A 22071-nucleotide genomic window follows, 5' to 3' on the forward strand; every position below is an offset into this window, starting at 1 on the left:
ACAGCCATTTTCATCAAAGTAGAAACACCCAAAAAGAAAAATTAGTTTTACTGTATTTTATTTGACATGGTTGAGGACACAAGAACACTCAAGATACAATCCAGAGAAGTTGTGAACAGCTCCAAACATCTGTGAAATCTGAATTTATCTTGCACAGGGGTGAACAAGACCACAATGGTTGGTTTTATAATATAGTCTAAGACTATTTCGAGCAGGTGTGTATTGTGACGTTATGCCCAACAACTTTTATACTATTCATCCGCTTAAGCCATTTCGTATGATAAATATGCAGCTTATCTCAGCGATTAATTCTCTGCAATACATAATTAGCCTTCTCATAATAATGCATTAAAACTCCTGTATATATTCACTGGTATGAATATAGCAATATTAACCATCCTAACCATTACTGCACATGTATCATATTCTAATACAAGTAATCATTCTATCACAATTCGTTGCTAACTTTCAGCCTAGATTTAATTACGTTTGACTCAAACTTGCAAGTCCATGCTTAGAGCAAAACTTCAGTCAGAGCTTTTGGCTTTGCCTAAGGATGGCAGGCCTTGTCTTTTCAACATTAAGTTGCACAATGTCATCCGAAATCCCTACCAAAAATACAGGAAACTTCCTGCATAAGTATCAGAACTACTATTCTAAAAATGACTCATAATTTCCTAATAAATTTCATATTAATTTTACAGCCTAACATCCTCTATCAAAATGGGCATCCATTTCTCACTTACAATGTAAAGTTGTTCAAATGGGTTATAAACTACAGATCATAGCATAACATTCTACTTACAATTCTAATTCCTTAGAGGGACAGGCTAATTTTCCACTCTTAGATTTAAAGAAGACAACGAGGACAATTGGAAGTTTGCTCAGTAGTTCAGTGTTCTGCATAGAAGAGCTAGATAGTGCTCTCACAAGACTGAAAAAGGAAGTGCAAAAAATGCAAACTCTTCACATTTTACAGTTACAGTAGAATCACTTTAGCAACAAATGCCTGCTTGGATCATGTCAGAATCTTACAAAAGGCGAATAAAAAAGGGCAAAGAATCTCTACCATGCGGGGAACTACACTTCAAAAGAGCTGCAGAAACTACTGCTAGCATTCCCAGCAGACGGGCTGAAAACAGCACAAAACCCAAGGGCTGCAAGATCCTACAGTTCACCTCCTCTTCTTGGTGGGGGATTGCAGACCTTAACTATATCAAATTCTGCATTAAACTAAGGCCACTGGAAACAAATCTTGTTTAATTGAAACCATTCAGTTTTAACATAGGATGCAAAAACAGTGAAGCCTTCTTTTAAGAATTTAGTGTTTGGTAGGAAGTAGTGACAGACAGAGACTTGCAACTACTGTAAAGCAGTGTTACCTGGCCCTGGAAAGTGTATATATATATATATATATACACACTATATGTATGTATATATAAAGTGTATGTATATATACATACATATAGTGTGTATATATATATATATATACACACTATATATATAGAGAAATATATATATATATATATATATTCTTTTTATGTAACTAGAAAAGATCCTTAGTAAATCTCCAAAACCTAGAGAAGAAGCTGTATATTCAGATCATACAAGCTAAATATAACTTTGTTTTACAGGAGGATTCATCCATTATTATGATGAACTGCTGGAATGGTCACCATCTGAAACAAAGAAATGAAATCCCAGCAAAATACAAGTGCATCTGTGTAATATGCTTAACTGGTGTGACTTGCATTGCAGGAAGAATGTTGTATTTTCTGACACATCAACATTTCTTTCCTATTATTATAAGATCAGCCTTTTACATTTCATATCTTACCATCTTTAAAAGCCTATAATTATGGAAGCTGATTGAGAAACTATGTTATTTAAAATTAACAGCTGAATGAAATCAACAGCGGCAAAGAGCATTTTTATACAAGAAAATAGCACTGTAGAAAGAAAGAGTCTGTACAATATTTAAATATTGTATATACATAAAATTATATTGTTCATAACTCATCTTAAAGTTTCTCCTGTTTGTAAACCATGGAAAGCAATACACAAAAAATCCCAGTATTTAGCTTTTAAAGCATTTAGCAGGCAGCAGGAAATTGAATGCTAGAAAGCACACTTTGTAATTATAGGAAAGTATCCAGCCGGATACTGTGACTCCATTCTCCATAGTCCTTTTATTTTTTTTTCTTCTTCTCTTTTTTTCTTTTTTTTTTCTTTTCTTTCTTTCTTTCTTTATTTTTTTTTTTTTAAAGCTGAATGCAGAACAGATTTCATATTCTACTAGGGAATTCTGCAACAGACACAGAAAACTCAATGGCAAATGCAGCAGACCAGTTCTGCAGCTCTTGACAGTGGCAGATCTCCAGGATAAACACGGAAAGCTTAAGTGCAGGATTGGAATGTAAATCAGTGAAAACATTGATAAAGCTTTCATTTCCCAAAAGTGTCAGTAACTGATAGAACTCATGCTCAACTTATTAGAAAGGAAGATTTAGTTTAAGAATTAAAATTGCAAGTTCCAAAAATATAATGAATTCCAGCAGGTAATCAGACAGCTCTATATAAATGCTCTGAAAGCATCAGCATTTGATGGTTATTCAGGTTAGCATCAGTCTGCCAGCTGGGAGTGGATTTAAAACTGAAGTTATCAGTTTATCCTGCTGGACAGCCATCACGTAACCGTACTTCCAAATATGGGAATTAACAAGAAAAAAAATATGACTATGAGAGAAGTGCAAAGTCTTAAAGCTTTGGAGGAGTAACTCCATACACCAGTATATGATGGGGGTCAACTGGCTGTGAAGCATCTACGCAGAAAAAGACCTGAGGGTCTTGGTGGACACAAAGTCTTCATGAGCCAGCAATGTACCCTTGAGAGAAAGAATGCCAACAGCTGGACTGCACAAGGCCTGCCAGCAGAATTAGGAAGGTGAATATTCTTCTCTATTAAGACCTGGTGAGACCACATTTGGCATCCAGTTCTGTGCTTCTCAGTACAAGCAACAAGGACTTGGGGGTTGAGTCTGTCAAGGCATCAGATGAAGGGATCAGAGCATCAGTTGTAAGAGGAGAGGCTGAGAGATCTAGGACTTCAGACTCTAGAAGAGCATGCTTGTGGAGCAATCAGGAATGCGTATAAATGCCTGACAGAAGACAGTAAAGAAAATGGAGCAAGACTTCTCAGCAGTTTTCAGCAAAGGGATAAGAGGCAATGGGCACAAATTAAAATACAAGAAAATGCTTTCAAAAACATGTGGTTCTTTGTTGCTGTTTTTTGTTTGTTTGCTTTTGTTTTTTGTTTTTTGCTTTTTACAGTGAGCATTGTCAAAGGCTGGAATAGATTGCCCCAAGAAGTTTAGGCATCTCCACCTTTGAAGATATTCACAGTCTGAAAGGACAGAGCATCCTGTTCTAGCTTAGAGCTTAGGGCTTAGGGGTTGGACCAGATAATTTTCAGAGATCCCTTCCATCTTCATCTGTTCAGTGATTCTGGAAGGAAACTAATAAATATAAGTTTTTAAGACCTAAAAAGGGAAATAACTTTGCTCTTACTAAATTTCTGAAGTACGAGGGCAATGTTAGCTACTTAATCCAATAGCTAGTTCAAAGAGCTTGACAAGAAAGGCCTTCTTCTCAAGCTTGGGCAACCGACATTAGGCTACTAAAATATGTATGTTTCCTAAATCTACTTTTAAGGATTTCTAAGGATTTTCTTTTCAGTGTGATCTCAGAAGGGAAGCCACTCACTTCCTACTTCTTCTCGTTCCTGATTTTCAGCACTTATATTTTTGAAAGTGCAGGCCAAAAACCAAAAGAAAGCTGTAACTTGTTTCCACGCTCAGAGGATGGTGCTGTTTCAGAAAGACAAGCCATACAGATACCCCCCTACACCAACCACCTGGACTAGCAAATGTTTCTTGGGAGGAAGAGGAAGAAGAACAAGAGCAAGGCAAAGAGATAATGATTTTATATTTCTTAACCAATCTTCAGGATGCAATAATAATACTTAGTAAAGGCAGATCTTTACACATGCTTGAACAACTAAATAACTTTTACTACTTCTGGAACTTTTCCTCCTCAAACTTTTTAAGGGTCTTTTAAAATCCAGCTTTTGGTCCTTCAAGGGCACAAGCATGACATACCCCACCTTATTAGCTGTTCTCATATAGCCTGCTGAAATTCAAGATGAATACGTGACACATGAAAGTCAAAAAATGAAATACTGGACGATGAGTCTCACAAACAGGCCATGGTGGGGCAAATGATCTGTTAGTAGTTTAAGAAATCAATACCAACTTTGACACTTTTAGAGGTGGCAACATCAATGGCCATGGCTTTGATCTCAGTGTCCCCAAACTGCATAAGTGTTTTGATCTCCCGTCTGTTTGGCACGGAAGCATCAGTTCCTGTGAGATCCAGGCGAAGGGTGCCACACTTTTTCACTCCAGATTCAGTGATGAAGCTGACATTATCTTGTTCTGAGCTATAGATATTGATCACTATTACTAACTGAGAAGGTTTGGCAGGTGTGTAACTGCGTGTCACAGTTTCTCCAAGGGCGACAGATTGGTCGGCGGAGATAAATTTGTCAAAGACATCAGTGCACCAACGCGTGCCATCTTTGATTAGCAGCTTCTCCGGTGGATGCTTCCCTTCCACAAACCGATTCAGCACACCCACACCATAGGTGAGAGGCGAACGCCGCACTTTGATGACAGCAGGGTCTAGACCAAAGAGAACAGCTCCTTTGAGGATAGTGAGCCCCACATCCTGAGGAATGATGACTCGACATCTTGAACCAAAAGCGCTCTGGACAGCTTGCTGGAGTAAAGGGGATTCAGCGAAGCCACCCACCAGGAACAGAAACTTGACATTGGTCACTTCTGGCTTATCAAACACGTCACCTATACAGAAACAGAGCCCATTCAATAGGGAAAAATTCAGTGGCAAAGCAATTCATTTGAAACTCCAAATGCCTGACGCATCCATGTTCCATGTGCATGCATAAAATCTGAAACACTCACATCTGCGCCCCCACTGCTGCTCTCAACATGCATCAGTTCCACTTCTGAGGTTTCTTACTACATTCTGTTTCAATGGAGCAATGACTGTGAATGAAAACTTGCTTCAAAGCAGATGACATTTCTGAGGTAGCATTTATGGTTTCTAAACAGAATTTTTATTTGGCTTGTACCAGCGAAGGGAGACAGATTTTTTGCAAGAAATCTCCTACGTTGAGGAAAATCAGACAGTTGTGTTGTAGGCTCATCCACAGTCAGTTCAAATAACTGACGCAGCACAACTAAGGTATCTGTCACAATTAATGTGAGGCTTCTCCCTCCCTGCTCACACGGAAGCTATTCTGTCCTAGTTGTCCTACTAAGTTGTGGTCTCTCAATTCCACTTAACAAGTCCTCACACAGCAAGTGTGCTAAGTTGGATATTCTATTCCAAATACAATTTGATTAGCACTTTGTAATGAGTAGAACAGCAATACTTCACTCAGCATATGTATTATACTCAACACAAATCCAATCTTTCATGAAAGAGAGTTTAAATAACAGATTTCCCAATAAACCTGTGTCATTTTTCATTGCCAGATAAATAAATCTATTACTGCTTAAGATTCCTATGGCTGGAATTTATTTTATTTTATTTTTTAACAGGAGCCATCATTTATTTATTGCGTTCCTGACATCTCAGTGATTCAGAGAGTCATCAAAAACTAGGACTTTTTAAGTCCTCCCACTGATGAGAAATGAAATACAGGTCTTAATTTCAGCAACAATCAGATACTAGTTATGATTCTGGCATTATTTTGTTCTTGTCTGAAATAAGAAAAAGAAAAGTAGGATCTGGGCTAAAGTAGTGCTCTTTAGGGAATGACTGTAGCCCTAGAAACACAGTTTAGGCAGCAACAGGACTGAATGACACTGAAAAACTAGCTCTAGAAATAGGTAGTTAGATGCATTAAAGGCGATGTCCCTTACTTGAAATTACCTTCCTAATCACTTTTTAAAGGACAAATGTTTCAGAACTAAACTCCTTGCCCACATTTAGGGCATAATAGCAGTCTTCAGCCTCAGCTTAGTCAGAAAATGGAATTACACACAGATACTTACTCAGGTGTTGAACAATCTGGTCAATTGTAGGTTTGAAGAGTGCATTCATTGCATCTGGGCTCATCCTCAGCATTCCTTGGGAAGACCACTTCACAAAGTCCACACTGAAAAATAAAAATAAAAGCATTTAGAAAGGATATTAAGAGAGTACAGAGTACAGTCAAGCACTCATAAGACATGACACACAAATAATGAGTTTATAGAATCTGTATGCAGTTTGCTTGGAAAAAAGTACTTCATCTAACTTCAGCCCCACACCAAATGGAACAGTATAAAATTTCCAGGGACAATTGCTATTTTTGCTTGTTTAATTGCTGTGTTCTTTGCCTGATTGCCTCCTGCAGCATTACCAATGTTTATCTGCCCTCTGAAACAGCTGGCAGTCAGTGCACTGTTCACTCATCTGAAACAGCACTGATTCAACCCCAGAAGGGCAGCATTTAGATTATAGCAGCAGCAGGCCAAAGCCACTGAAAACAAGCAAGCAAGCAAGCATGGGAAGTCTCAGGAGAAAGAGAGAAGAACAGTATTTTTAATGAGCTGTAATATTTGTTAACTGAATAGAGGCATTATATGATTTCATTATGCACATCCATATAGCTTAGGAATTTCCTTCTCATTCATGCACATCCTGTGTTATCTTTACACTTCCTATCTCATTATTCTGTTAGTTTCAGTATACCTGGAGAAACACCGCATTCTGGAAACAGACACTTCTTTTGCATTACTGTCGTTCAGACTACATGTGATTAGGATATTTTAATTGCCTGTCTTTTTAAAGACTAGGCAATTATGCATCTATTTGGGTTCAATCATCTACTCACTTGCTTTTCCTCAAGGCATGTTCTACACTGTGACCTCGAAACTTCTTATAGTAATCGATGAAGGAGAAAGGCAGAGTGATGTTTAGTGGATTGGTCCTGTCTGGAGCTGCTGCCCGTTTACGGGACTCAAATGCTATCATCAGATCTACCCAGGCAGCAGGACGCTTGATTTTAAATTGCTCAATAAAATCTTCTCCAAATATTTTACACAGGAGCTTTTCAAATTCATAGTCCACACCTAGGGAACCATATGGCCCACCTGTATTAAAAACAAAACACAACTTAAATATTCTGAAAATCGCATTAGATTTCAAGTAGACCAAATACACATCAGATTGACACTACAAGGACTGTCGCTGGAAACAGTCTGTCTAATACAGAAAGTGATCTTACCTTTGCCTCACTTTTACATCTACATTGTCCTAGACTCTGTAACACTACAGCAGAAAGTTGTCTTAAAGCCATCAAGACTGAAGACACTCAGCAGTGAACGATACAGATGAAGACCAACTCAAGTAAGTGCACAGGCTGTCTTACGGGTTTAACAGCTTAGCAAAGACAAAGAGGGGATTATGGAGTTCAGGAAGGGAGTGTCATTAAAGCAATTGCATTTTATTGCACTTATTGTTGTGGATCTATCATTGTGAGCTGCTGCCAGAGGATGGCAGACCACCTCTGTTACACTGGCCGCGGAATTACTGGAACATACAAGCCTTCCCTAAGATCTAGGGAAATTTTACAAGGATCTCGATGTGACACACTTGGCTTTTCGTACCTCCACAGCACTTCTCAGAATAGCTGGTCAGAGACCTCTTAAAGGAGTGGAAGATCACAAATTTACTAAAAGAAGGCAGACCAGGACAGTGACCCTTGTCCAGACAGCAGATAGACTACATTATTTGGAATACTGGTCTGATTCGAGGAAGAATTGTTAGTGAAACACAGTGATCAGTAAAGACATGTATTTTCTCCACAGACAGAGTACTGCATAAATGCAAGCACTGGAAGTGCCATCTACCTGTTGCTTTGTACAGTTCCTTAAGATGTCCTTCAGGGAGCCTGATCTGATGGACAGTCATATCCACTGTGCCTCCTCCACTGTCAACAACGATGTAACGGTCACCTGGTTTGCCAAAGGAATAGGCAAACGTGATGTATATTATCACAGTGACATATTGCAATGAGAGAAAACGACTTCCACACAGTTATAAATCTCTATTCTGAAAACTTCATCTTTATTAATAGTGATTTATAGTAAATACAAAATTTAGGTATCAAAAAAGATATTGGTTTAACACAGAAAGAAAAGGGATTAATGGAATTGCTCGTGCTAGCGGTGTCCACTTTAGGGGGTTACCAAATTAATACTGCAGTATATTCACAAAGCCTATTCTGAAGAAATAGTCTAGCTGTACTTTGAAACTTGGATTATACTCTGTCATCTCCTTAATAAACCATACTTTGCTATACAGAACTGCAGTTTAGCTTTAGCAACTCAGAGCTGCATATGCACTTTTATTTCTTTGTTTTCCAACTCATAATCATTCTGAGAACAGTGCAGATTTGTGAGACACACTCTGTTCGTCAGCACTATAAAACCAGTGAAAGCAAAGTTTATTCAAGAAAGGACACTACCTTCTTCCAGTTCGGACCAGATTTCTCCTATAACATTTTCCACCAAAAAGGTGCGACTCTGTCGATTGCGACGGACGTGTTCCTTAGCTAGAGACAGAGAAAATTACTGAGCATTACGAAGCATAAAGAATTTGATAACACATGGTGCAGAAAACAGGTGCAAGTATGCTGACAGATCTCATTTACTGCTTCTTAAAACAAATGAACAACCACTGCACTGGTTTGGGGAACATTATAACATTACTTCTAGAAAGAGCAAAAAAAAACATTTTTCAGATTTTCTGTTCTTTGTTCATACTACTGGAATTAGAAACAACGACTTAGTGTGAAAGCTATGGGCAAATCCTTCATAGTTACTGTATTCTGACTTCCAAGTACAAGCTGGAAGCTCTCCCAGCTGCCAGCTGCGTTCAGGCACACACTCTGCCACACGGTGGCAGCCCTGGTCCACCGCAGACCTGAGCTGTGATGGCAGGCAGAGAACACAAGATTTTCAAAAGCAACTTCTGGTGCCGTGTGCTGGGGCAAGGCCTCTGGAGACGTTCAGGATGTCATACTGCCTCAATGTAAGCAGCCAAAAGCACTGCTTCACAGCTTTGTAACTTCTCAAGTCTCAAACTGATCACTAAGTCTGACCCTCTGATAACTCAGACAGATGACTGAAGAGATTAGCAACTATTTCAGCCTTTACTTCTGAAAATGTGTTTAAGGCCAGGTTGGACGGGGTCCTGGGCAACCTGATCTGAATGTGTATGTTTGGTGGCCCTGCTAGGCAGGGGGGTTGGAACTACATGATCCTTGGGGTCCCTTCCAACCCGGGTGATTCTGTGATTCTGTGTGATTCTGTGAAAATCCTGGTTTGTTATGACAGCCTGTAAAGCAGAATCTAGTGCTACCACGATAAGCAATTAAATTATGTCTTGACTAAGACTTGACCTATTAGAAACATGGAGGACACTGGCACAGCATATTTTAAATTTACAGCAATTAAAAATTAAGCACAATCTCACACCAATACTTCAGCTTACAAGACTTAATTTCTACTTAGACATTCAAAAAATGAAAAACAGTCTGTAAAGAGAAAGTAGAGCAGTGAGAGCCTTTGCTATTAAGCTTCTCAATCAGTCTGTACAACTGGATAATCAAAAGTCATTTCCTGTATTACTTTCATTCAAAGGTGCTATATAAAATAGTAAAGAAGACAGACATCCTGCAATATGCGAAGTAGGAAAATCGTTGAATGCATTTTCCTTCTCATTTCTATAGTGTCTTTGATCAGGAGATGAGAGGCTTTGCTTTCACCCATACCTGCTCCATAAAGAACCTATAATGCAGACAAGTTGTAAGCCTCATACACCAACAGCTCAAATCACACAGCATTCAAAGACAGAACAAGCAAGAGGTCCAAGCAATGGACCTTGAGTCCACAGAAGTCAATGGGAGTCCTTTCACTTTGTTTCTGTGGGCTAAAAGTAAATGGAAGAGCCAGTCTTTACCTGGCTCTACAATAAACAGTAACTTTTTTTGTTCTGACTTCACTGCAATAAGACAGCCCATGGAGTGCATCTGTTCATAGCTAAATGGTTTTCCTCCTTAATCTGTTCTCAGCTGGTCTTGGTTACCTGCCATGCCTTTATGAAACTTTAATTTTAACCCCAAATTAATTCCCTCAAACTTTATTTTCATTAATTTTGACAATAATCCTTTCTCATCCCCAATGGCCTTTACCTTACACAATTAAGAAGGAGAATGGTTTCCACTTGCAGAAATCCAACATCTGCCAGATTCTGCCCAGCTTTAAAACTTTGACAAACACAGAACTTTTTTAATTATTATTACTTATTTTCTTAGAAGCAAATCCCCCTGCAGCCCGAAAGCAAGTTCGTGGAAAAGTGCATGGAAGTGGAACAGCGCAGGATGAGACCAAGGTGGAGAATGTGAGGGGCCCTTGAAAGGACTATGCCCTGCACAGGCCTCCCTAAAGCTGAGCACATCTGACAAGTGCTAGCTGGGAGTGCTGTGGCTAGGAGAAAATAAGGAAATGACTTATGACTCCAACTAAGAAAAAATGCAATCTGGTAAGTACAGGAATAGCTTTACAGGCTCAATTTTCCATGTGTCTGTATCATTTCGACCTAGTAAATATGATGACGAAATGCAAATTCTTTTGAAAAATTCCTCTGGGATAAACTGACACAGTAACACTTACATCAGTGCAACTACTGCAATTCACATGGAGAGGAAATTGTTACGTAACAAATACACCACAGCAGTCCACTATTTTCTTTTTTTTGCCCTCCAGTCTAAGACAAGATACTAAATCTTGCCTAAGTCTTTGGTGATGAAGGATTTTTTGGCAAGTGACTTACACTGTGGGCCCATCTCTGCAAGTCAGTCTTAAAGCACCAACATGAGCAGCAGATTACAGGTCAGTAAGTTAGAATTGCTGTATCTAGTTTCTCTTCTGTGAGAAGACAAATGCATTGCTGTATTCCATTACCATGTGCTCTTCCAAGTGTTAAAAGTAAATAATGGTATTTCACAAAGATGACTTCAAAAAGCATCTGCTGAAACTCTGGAAGAATACTTCAGACTGTAAGTCTCATTGAGATCCAATAATAATGCAGCAAATTGAACACTTAATTGCTTTCAACAGATTAAATATAAAATGATCCAGCATAAAGTATTAATTTCAATAAAGGCAGAAAAATACTGTGGTGAAAACGCTATGGGACAGGATGCTCAGGGAGGTGGTGGAGTCACCATCCCTGGAGGTTTTCAAGAAACTTGGAAACATGCCTCAGAGGAACATGGTTTAGTGGGCAAGGTGGGGATGGGTTGATGGTTGCACTAGATGATCTTAATGGTCTTTTCCAACTTTAATGATTCTATGATAAGCACCTTGTGTAAATCCAGTTCCGATGGTGTCACTGGGGCTATAGCCATTGACAGGTGCTCTGCTGCTCAGCTCTATCATCTGGTGAAGGCGGAGCTTCCGGCAGTAGATAGAAGCTGCCTCGGGTTCCAGGGCGATGATCAGCTGCTCGGGGTTTTCGGGGCTTGCCATTCCTGCCTGTGAGAGAGAATCCATCAGAGAAGCGAGCTGAGAGGTCCCGTCACCTAACAGACCCTTCCAGCAGGAGAACAAGCACATCCCCAGCTCCCAGGTTCAGTCAGGTCAACCCTCGAAGTTAATACACAAAGAAGCTGCTGCTGCTCCCCAAAAGCCTTTGGCTGGGATTCATCCTGCCCACAATGGATAGGCACCACTTTACAGGCTGTAGCAGGGAGGTAGGCATGCACTTACCATGCTGTCTAACTGAGCAGCTGTGTGCGTAATGGGAGGAGAGAGGAAGAAAGTCCTCCTGAGGCCTGTGCTGAACAGCCTACAACCTGACCTCCTAACTAACCCATGAATCTGCCTGCTAGCAGGGGCTCAGCCTCCTGTCAGAAATACCTTTGGCATCTCTTCTCCCAGTGACAATTTTAGTATGCCTTGCTTTATATCCCAGAAGATATAAGACATACATAGCCCTCGCCAAAACTGACCTTCCCCCCACTGTGCAGCTTACTAAAATATATGATACACTTTGCCAGTACTGCATTTTTTGACTTAAAATCAACATTTCTCTATTCCAAAATAAATTTTAAGCACAATCAGTTTTATAATAGCTCAAAAATGCTCAGTTTTCAAGGAATTGAAATACAATAGGACACATTCCTTAAACTATAATGAGAAAAAGCCTAAAAATACTTTAACTAACTTTTGCAAGCCTGCTCATTGCAGTGGGTTGGAATTGGATGCTCTTTGAGGTCTCTTCCAACCCAAGCCATTCTATAATTCTATGATTTGCCATTCTTTCTATTTGCTTTCTGGATTTTCAGTCTTCACATACAAAAAAAAAATTCTTTTCATTTCTTTCATCCTCACTTCCCCCTACTGTACAATTTTCTGTTAAAAGATAACTACATTCTTTCAACTCTTTCTGCTCAACTTTCTGGTCTGCTCATTGTGGTTTTTCAGTTAAGTGTGTGAATATAAAAGATTAAAATATAAATGAACATTCTATTGTCTCCATGGTCAGTCTACCAGCAAACTCTCACTTCAACTTACACATATACATTGTGTTTGCTTCAGAGCATCCCCAAAAGAAGGCAGAATCACATGGCAAGACTGCTAGCTTGGACTGGACTTAGCTTCCTTCATCAGCTACGTTGTGGGCCGTGCTATTGGTGGCCAGGCTATATATGCAGCTAGAAACTCAGAGTAAAGCTTGTTCAAAAAATCAATACCAGGGTAAAATTTGGAGGCATAAAACAGTCCTTCCCCTTTACTGATTCATTTTTCCCTTTCTATTACAGCACATAAGAAAGATGCATCTTTATTGAAATCATTTTCCTATTTTTATCGGTAGCACTGGAAGGTGCAACACTCCAGACATGAATTAGTTCTTGGTCCCTCCTCACATGTTTATCTAACATGTCACATAATTCCAACAATGTACAGTCTGCTCACACAATCTATCCCAATATTTTCCTGTCTTTGCCTTTGGAAATTTTGTAAGAAGTCTCATTTGAACCTTTCTTGCTGCAATTTTAAGACCAGCACTTTATGTCTTATCCAACGTGGGCACAGAAAACAAGCAGTTCCCTCCCTCCCTGCTGCAATTTTCAGTCTTCTCTATGTACTGGGCACGCATCAGTAGCACAGATACAGCAATTCTAAGCCTTGTGTCATATGTGCCCAAAAAGAAATAACTGTGTTTTAGGGAAAAAATAATTTGTTGCTAAGGACATTTAAATCCAAAGTCTGCATCATAAAGTATTTGCAGAGATGACAAGAACTGAGTTATGTGCATAAGAAATGCACTGGTATTTCCTAGCTAAGAAAAAAAAGAATATATTAATTACAAAGTCATCTATTCTGGGGGAAAGGGGAGATTTAGGTGCTTATTTTTCCAGGGCTGGTCCCGCTAAAGGAAAACAGCAAACTATTAACACAACCATTTGCTTCTGCCTCTTCTCTAGTTCAGTCTGTATTAAGAACTTTTCACATTGCAGCCTGCATCAGTAGAGGAAGGCAGTGACCTGCGGAGCCTGAACTCAGATCCATGTTCTCAAACCCTCCAAGTATAGCAGATGCTATTCTTGCTACTTTTTCTGACTAGATACTATTTTAACAGATTCAAAATATCTCCCGAGGAAAACATTCAACAGAAATGACAGTTTTTAACAGTTCAAAGCACAGTTGATCCTAATAGAATTTCATGAAGCTTTTTTTTGTTGTTGTTATCGTTACAAAGCTTTCCTTACAGAGTTTGACAGGCCAGTTAAAAACGAGGAACGTGTTATTTCATCTCAGAAAATAGCCATACCAAGAATTGTGTACAATGAAACATACGACATCCTACATATATATATTGTAATGTCTAAATCTATATGTACACATACATATAGATCAATACTGATGTTATATAATACACTGCATACATTGTATTTTTCTCCATATATCAAGATAGCACATCACTGTATATACATATCTAAAGAATGCACAGAATGGGAGAAGGGGAGGTGAGATAAATGTGACTGGGTTCATGCTGCTAGGGAAGAAAGGAATGATGAGATTACGTTAGTACAAGGTCTGGGAAGATGAAGACATAGGAGGCAGCATCTGCCCCATTGCTACCGCTAAGGAGAAAGGGACAGGAGGAAAAGCACGCAGAGAAAGAGCAGTAAAAGTACCAGGCAGTCAACGCAAAGAAATGGTGATGAATTCACTACAAATCTTAACTTTGAAAGTTCCCAAATTTGCTGTATTTTCCATTTGTCCCATTCCATCTGCCTTGCCCACTACTGCCCACTTGCCACTGCATGTAAGTGGAAAGTTTTAGAAGTTCACAGGGTTGAGCAATATCTCAGGCCTTATTACACAGATCATTCTGGCAGCTGACTGATTTGCCATGGGCAATTAACAGTGGACTTTACAACAGACCACATCCTGCCTCTAGTCTGAGAAGATCTTCTTCCTCACTTGCAGTGCAAATCCAGCCTTCACCAATGAAACATGAAGGAAGCAGAAAGAATGCAAATGTGGAAAACCATCACAGAAGATCTCCCTTTTTTTTCATCACAGAAATCTTGTTAGCATTTAGTTCCTAAAAGTGATTTTCTGAGGACTGTTGCAGCTATACACCTGGAAGAAGCAAAGAACTAGATGCAGAGTGCCCCAAACTCATTCTGTGCATCTGTTTGAGCACCAGGACCTCATGCTATGACAGGGCAACTCCCACACTTAACTCACTCCAGTAAAAACACACCTCTGAGCTGCTGCCAGTGCACTGCTGCTCATTCACGAAGATGCATCACCACCAACAAACCTCAGAATGCTTCAAATCCTTAAGCACTGGAGCACATATAACTTTTCCATCCAGATACAGGAGAATTCTTATCATGATACACCAGCTTTGCTGTTGCAGCCAAAGATGTCTTATTGCATGAGAGCCAAAGCTGACCTCAACTATATTCCACCAAGTGTTAATTTATCTCAGAATTTACAAATACTGAGTTCTGGACTGTGGCTCAGTACAGCAGACTGAATATACACAGAACTAAATGATACTCATTTAACATGCAGGCTCATCACTACTGCAGATTGAAGACGATAAAACCCAGCCCCACATGCCACGATGCACTGTGAGAAAAAGCAATATACTTTCTTTTTTTTATTTAACATTATAACTTGTAAAGCCCTAAAGTCAGCATCAGAATAGAATGGAGCTTAAGTCTTTCTAAAAGGTGCAATGAAAGCCATGAGGTAGATCTTCATGAAAATTCCCCACCTCTGAGGTGTAGCTATAGGGAATTCATCCAATTTGAGTGGAACAGACAGAACGCATAACCTGAAATTTAAGCAGAACCCAAAAGTTATCCAAAAACTTAGCTACTGAGCTTTTCTGGATGCAGTCAACCAAATATACACACCAGAAGCCCACTAGGAGCACTATCTTCAGAGATGCAGCACCTGCTATGAACAACCAGTCCTTGAAAGTACCAGGCTGCTCAGATTGGAGAACATCTATTACATTTTTAGCATCACAATGAAGCACACCAAGTTAAGACCAAATTACAGAGGATCCATGCTAGTTGGCTCTAGGAGGGTCTTAACTTCTTTGGATCTGAAATGCACAGCCCTGCTTTGATCATCTTCTTGCAAGGGCTGGGGAGATAAAAATATGAATAGAAAAAAATGATGCATTTAATTCCATGCACATGGGATTAGATTCATGTGGTTCTAGTATCAGAATGCTATGTAAGACAGGCAATAACAAATCTTCACTCTGTCAAAATGTGGCTGCATGCATGTAATATAAAATCAGCAACTTCATTATGGCAAAAATGAGGCTAACACATGTATTAATCTCATCACAGCCTGTGAAAAAAGGCTCAAAAATATACAAGAGAAATGGTTAAGAGTCCATATATATTAGAAATAACAGAGGTGACAAAGGAGCATTCCTCAGATTTAGAGCTAATCAAATCTACACAGGCAGTCTATGAAGTCTTGACCCCCTATTTAACGAGAATTTGGAGTCAGTGCCAAAGCAAACTACAGCTGGGTCTACTACAAGGCAATGCTCACGTTCACTTCCAGAGCTGCTGCAAGAGGAGTCCAGAGACCACTCTGATCCCACGGCTCCTCTTTGGTCAGGGGAGTAGCTCCATCCAGTCCTCTGAACCAGAGAAAGTGATCTGAGCTAGGCTCATTTTCTTTCAGTAACGTTTGCTGTGTCACTTTACATCACTTCCAGTGTTAAATGAGATCAGTGAATTATTCCCACGTACGCACATAAATTTTTAAAAATGCTTTTTCTCTGGATAAATACAAGCACTGTGCTCTTACTTTTACCCTGCTGCAGTGCAACCAGTCAGATGATCCTGGGCAGGCTCTGTATCCTTAGCAGCTCACGTTACCTACCCGTAAAATAGGTACACTGCTGCCTTTGTCCTTTATGCACTGAAAGGCAGTAAAGGAAAACACTTCATAACCTAAGTACAGAGTAATATACTATGTTATTTTCACAGTGGGTTAAATTTTATCTTTCAGAAAAAGAAATAAAGAATCGGGTCTGACTGGAGGAATTCTAATTTACTGCTTTAATAAATTTTATAATCATCTGAAGTTCAGTTCAGTACTGTGTAGGTGCCATAGGCGCTGTAGTCACACTTTATAAGACAGTTCCAGATACAGAACAGATCAGTATAAACAAACTGGACAAATAAACACGTGCAAGAAGAATCCTCATTATACAGCTGGAGAGACACAGAGGCTAAATGTCTCAGAATCATAGAACAACTTGGGTTGGAAGTGGTTTTTCAGGGGCCATCAAAATGGACTTCAGAGCCTTGAGATGTCTGCTGAAGGAATCAAGGGCACAGCTCCACGGTGGAACTGGATCAGTGATGAAGCTGATTTCACAAGTCCACGCTATTCAAGTGTTGGGCCTCCATGCAGCTTTCACAGTTGGCCACCTCCACCAAGCATGTTACTCTATTTGCTTTTGAAGCAGTGGCATAGACTAGGTGGGTGTAACAATCTACTCTTCTTGGTGGCAGAAAGAACATTTAAAAACTGGTTTTTTTTGCCACTGAAGGCATATTTCCAGGCTCCAGAGATAAATTTGAAAAGTTGGATTCCATGAAATAGCTTTGTAAAGACAATATGGCTCATTGGGAAATAAAGCCCTGCTTTATTTCCTAATAAAGTACAACATCATTCAGCTAGAAAAACAGAAGCTGTGAATTAGCATCAACATTTCTGTATTTTCCAAGATATTTAGTATAATTAGTAACAATAGGAAAGCTATGATTGCAAGTTAAGCACTATGCAGCCTGCACGAAGAAAGTATTGTGTGACTCCATCCAGGCAACACAAAACAGCAGTTGGAAATTAAGAGCCTCGTGAAATTTCACTGTTTAAACTAATCAGTTCATTGTGTTAACAGATTCATGATAACACCAGCCACTTAGTGCCTCACTAAGCAAGCTCTTCTCTAATCCTCCTCCTTTTTCACTAGCTAGCACTTTCTCCAGTTTTATGGCATCAAATTAGGATGTCACAAATAGATGACTGAGACCTAATTAAGGCAGAGAATGCCAGGAAAGATGAGCAACATGAGAAATGAGCCTCAGTATTGCTACTCAGAAGCACATAAGGAGAAGCTGGGTTGACAGGGAGCGAGGCTAGAGGATGTCATTTTGACTGCACCAAAAATACAGTTTGTACAGTTTTGATAGACCTTCAGCCTTGACACTTAAGGAAGACTCATGAAAGACCAGTCTAAAAATCACTATGCCATCATCACAGACCAATGCTCTGCCATTAGTCTTCAGGAACAACGAGAGTACCGCAGTGCAGCGTGCAACTCATGAATAAACACAGCAGAGGGAGGTCAGGCAGCACCTTTAGCTCAGGCTACTTATTGGTTCAAAGACAGGTTCTTAAAATTGCTCTGCAGCCACAAAGAAAACAGAACATTCAAATGCACCCAGATTCCTATAGGTACCACAGCACAGTGACTGGTTTAGGCAAAAACAGCAGGAGGAGCCACTGGGAGCTCTGCTGCTTTGGAAAATTTATCCTTGGATTTTAAGTGCCTAGATGAAAACAGAGAATTCATTTTTCCCCCCATTCTTTCTCTTTTTTAAATAGTCAACCCAATGTTTCAGTGATAATTGATTCTATAAAGATCTGATACTTACAGTATCATAGAGCTACTTGCTGCTTTTCAGAACCAAGAGCTTTTTGCTTTCTCTTAAACATTATTTGCTATGCATATATGCAAATATATGTTAAAAAATGCATATATTTTCAAACTATTGTAGTCTGTTGCCCTAAAACTAGGTTTGTGGCACAGGCTGTCCTTTGTCCTATTCAGATCTGGTCGCACTGATTGTATTTCGTATTTCACAAGTGAAAACATAATGGATAATTATCATGACTACAGAATTCCTTCAGTGTACATTTCTCCATCTTATAGTTATCTGCTAGGACAGAGATACTCATCTCTGCGTGAGAAAACTACTTGAGAGAGAAGTGAAAACTCAGGTTATGAGTGAACAGCAGTAACTTCATTTTGCAGACAAAGGAAATACAAATCATGAAAGACAACAAACATAAAAGCCAATCAGTTTAAAGAAAGGGACACTAAATTGGAAGAGACTCTTGGAATAATTCTCATTTGTACACTTGCCATTAGCATAACTAGAAAACACGAAAGACTTAGAATGACAAATCCCAATGGAATTCCATCTTCAAATGGTCCTTGGGATTTGGAGATTACAGATAGCTTTCTTTGAGAACCCAGGTGTCTTCCCTTCTGCCTTGACAAAGTAGAAACCTTATAGATGTGTGTACACACACACACACACACACAAACAAAACTTCCCCTTGCATTTAAGAATGAGAATGTATGCTTTTCAATGGTTTTTGAATTCCCAGTGCCAGCATATACCAGCAGCTCACACAAAGTACCTAATCCACAGAAAATTTACGCACTTCTTAAGGCCCTCATACAGGAAGCCTGAACTGCTGCTTACTGAGGAGCTGCAGGAAATCAGGACAGACGATTATAAAATATCTCGAAGTTGAACTCTTACAGTGGGTTTGGTAAACATCACCAACCAATATATATTAACAAGTTTATTCCAAGAACTGGCTGATGTGGCTGCCAAGCCACTCTCCATCACATTCGAAAAGCAGGCAAGCAGGCCTACAAGGGCTTAATGAGATTCAGTACAGCCAAGGGCAAGGTGTTGAACTAGGGTTGGGGTAATCTCTGAGATGACTACAGAATGGGACAACAATTCAGTGACAACAGACTTGTGGGGAAGGACTTGAGGATCCTGGTGGATAAAAAGATGGACATGAGCCAGTAGCATCCTGCTCGAAAGGTCAACATTATCCTAAGCTGCATCAAAAGAGGGGGGGCCAGCAGGGAGAGGGAGGCAGCTGCCTCCATGCTCTGCTCTTGTTGAGACCCCATCTGGATGCCTTTGTGAATGCTGTGTCAATTCCCTGCCTACATCAGTGAGCATTTGGATCTGACAGTATGACAGCAGAACAAGCCCAAAATTAATCCGGACCTTATTTATTTCTGTACAGAGTTCAGTAATTTTAATGAGAAATTTAGAGTCTTCTGGGATCAAAAGGAAACATTTCTTACACAGTCTGAAGGCTACACTATTTATGTCTGAAAACAAAAAAACACAGCTGTCCTAAGAGGTCCTGTAGCTGTACGCCACAGTCATTCTAAGAAAAGATTAAATGCAGAGAAGACTGCATTTAAATTAAATTCACTGTATTGAGGGTGCAGAAGTTGAGTTTAAAGCACAAAAAAACCCACCATGCCTCAGTTCACTGTCTTTTCATGGAAGGAAACTCAATTCCTAAGTAATTTATTTTCTTATATTTGGCTGCAGAGAACCAGAAGACCACAGGAGAATCTATTTCATACTTTATTTCTATTTCCTACTCTATTAATAAAACTATTCCCCTGAAAACAAAAAGCAGAATTGGTAATAGTGCTTCCTCCTAACAGCTGTTCAGAAACCACGGCAATATCCCATTCTGAAAAGCAGGAAGACAAATGTGGCACCTGGAGAAGTAATGAAGTGTGACTTTTACTTTCAGCATGCTCTTTGAATAATGAGTTTTGTGGACTAGTATTGCCTAAAGTCAGAACTTCTGCATTCGTGTGGTCACTGATTAGATGAAGGGATTTGTTATAGATGGCTTGGCTGTCTTATGCAGATAAATGCCTCTGCTAAGCATGGTGAGACTGCCTCAATTTATCTTGCCTGAGGTTGTTGTTACCCAGCTCAGCGTACAGCTGGTTCAGATGGCATACCTGTACATTTCCATTCTTTATACCATATACCTTGCTTCTGTAGCTGAATGTGACTCACACGTTACTGAACAGCAATTTGGTGATGGAGGTGCTGACAGCCTGATGGAAGGTCAGTGGGACCACTGAGTCACTGAAGCAACGTTAGGGTGATGTTTCTGCAGCCTGCCCCCAAATGCTTGTTGCAACAGATCCCGCTTAAACACTAAATGAAAGCGTATCACCAAGTGGCATCATCAGGATTTTTTTTCCGTATTTTATTCCCTAAGATGCAGAGGACATTAATTGCAATTTTTATGACTAGCATTCATTAGAAAAATTAAGCCATCAAATTCTCATAAGCTTCTGAATTTTTCATATTGTATCACAAATGCCTTTAGTACCATGGGCATGTACTGATTACCACAACAGAGAAGCCTGACTCTCCTCCTTTTTAAATATCTGCCCAGTGTTTCACGTTCTCCCATTCCATTTGTTTCAAAATAACCCAGATGTAAGTCCTTATGTCTCAGGCTGATTTTTATTACAGACTCAAGTGGCTCTTACTGAGCTGTTTTGTTAGTTGCATCTTATTTTTTACCTTAGGCTTTCTGATTTTGACATTTTTAAGCATAGTTTCCAAATTCAGCTTCTATTACTCCTTCTCCTGTAATGAAATACTAGCACTTAAGATGTCTTTTCGACAGATCAATTATCTTCTTTCATTGGCTTTCCTACAGATATATTATAAGTAATCCTAACCAGTAGTTTCAGACCAGCCCCTATTGATTTACAATTGTTTTGCAGCCTTGCAGCAGTCCCCCACTAAGCTCCCCACTGTAGTTTAGAATCTCTCAGCTGGCCATTTTCATCTTTTGACTGGAAACATCCACATAGCACAGTCTTTCCTCTACATGGAGGGAAGATTCTGATTTCCACCTATTTCTCTTAGCTTCAGGGTCCTTCCAGGCAATTTCTAAGATCCTAAGAAACACATGTTGAGCGTAGCACACCTTTCTTCACATAATGGAGATTCTACCTTACAGGGAGAACTACTAGAGCAAAGAGCCTGCATTCAAGGAAGCTACATACTTTGCATGGCAGGCACTAATCTGTTTATCTGCTCATACCTAGAATGCTACGAAAACCTGCTTTACTTGCAAAATGAAAAGCTGCAAAAATTCCAACTTGTGCCTCAGCAGTGGACAATCAAAACCTTACAGAGCTGGATTAGCAGATGGTTTTGTCAAGTGCCTGCACCTTCATGTAGACCTGGCTAGGTAATTAAAATGTGTAAACTGAGATCAATTAGTACACATTTCCCACTGTGCTGAGCTCCCACTGTGTAGATTTTCGCTCCTTGATTAATCATTGCTACAAGATGCAGAATCCTCCCAAATATATCACTTCATAAACATCTTAATCCTTATGATTAAGAAGATCTTAATACCACAAAAGTGAAAGCATGGACTCAGCAGAACCCCAGGCACTACAAATAATCAGGATGCTTGATACGTAACACACTTATGCCTTTGCTAAGTACTGCTTTCATGCTTTCACCAGCTTCTCGCTTCTGCTTTTGCCTGAATACTA

General features: G+C 39.6%; 1 protein-coding gene across 1 annotated transcript in view; it reads right to left on the reverse strand.

Moving 5' to 3' along the window:
• Nucleotides 1–1504: 1504 nt before the first annotated feature.
• HSPA12A (heat shock protein family A (Hsp70) member 12A) overlaps nucleotides 1505–22071 on the reverse strand; it is a 49527-nt gene continuing 28960 nt past the window's right edge. The window contains exons 7-12 of the mRNA XM_048945752.1: nucleotides 11498–11669; nucleotides 8597–8683; nucleotides 7980–8084; nucleotides 6962–7220; nucleotides 6138–6241; nucleotides 1505–4919 (exon numbers count right to left, since the gene is read on the reverse strand). Coding sequence (XP_048801709.1) covers nucleotides 4285–4919; nucleotides 6138–6241; nucleotides 6962–7220; nucleotides 7980–8084; nucleotides 8597–8683; nucleotides 11498–11669 — 1362 coding nt within the window. The 3' untranslated portion in view covers nucleotides 1505–4284. The remainder of the gene's footprint in view (nucleotides 4920–6137; nucleotides 6242–6961; nucleotides 7221–7979; nucleotides 8085–8596; nucleotides 8684–11497; nucleotides 11670–22071) is intronic.

The sequence above is a fragment of the Lagopus muta genome, chromosome 5 (assembly GCF_023343835.1).
Source record: "Lagopus muta isolate bLagMut1 chromosome 5, bLagMut1 primary, whole genome shotgun sequence".
Classification (NCBI taxonomy): domain Eukaryota; kingdom Metazoa; phylum Chordata; class Aves; order Galliformes; family Phasianidae; genus Lagopus; species Lagopus muta.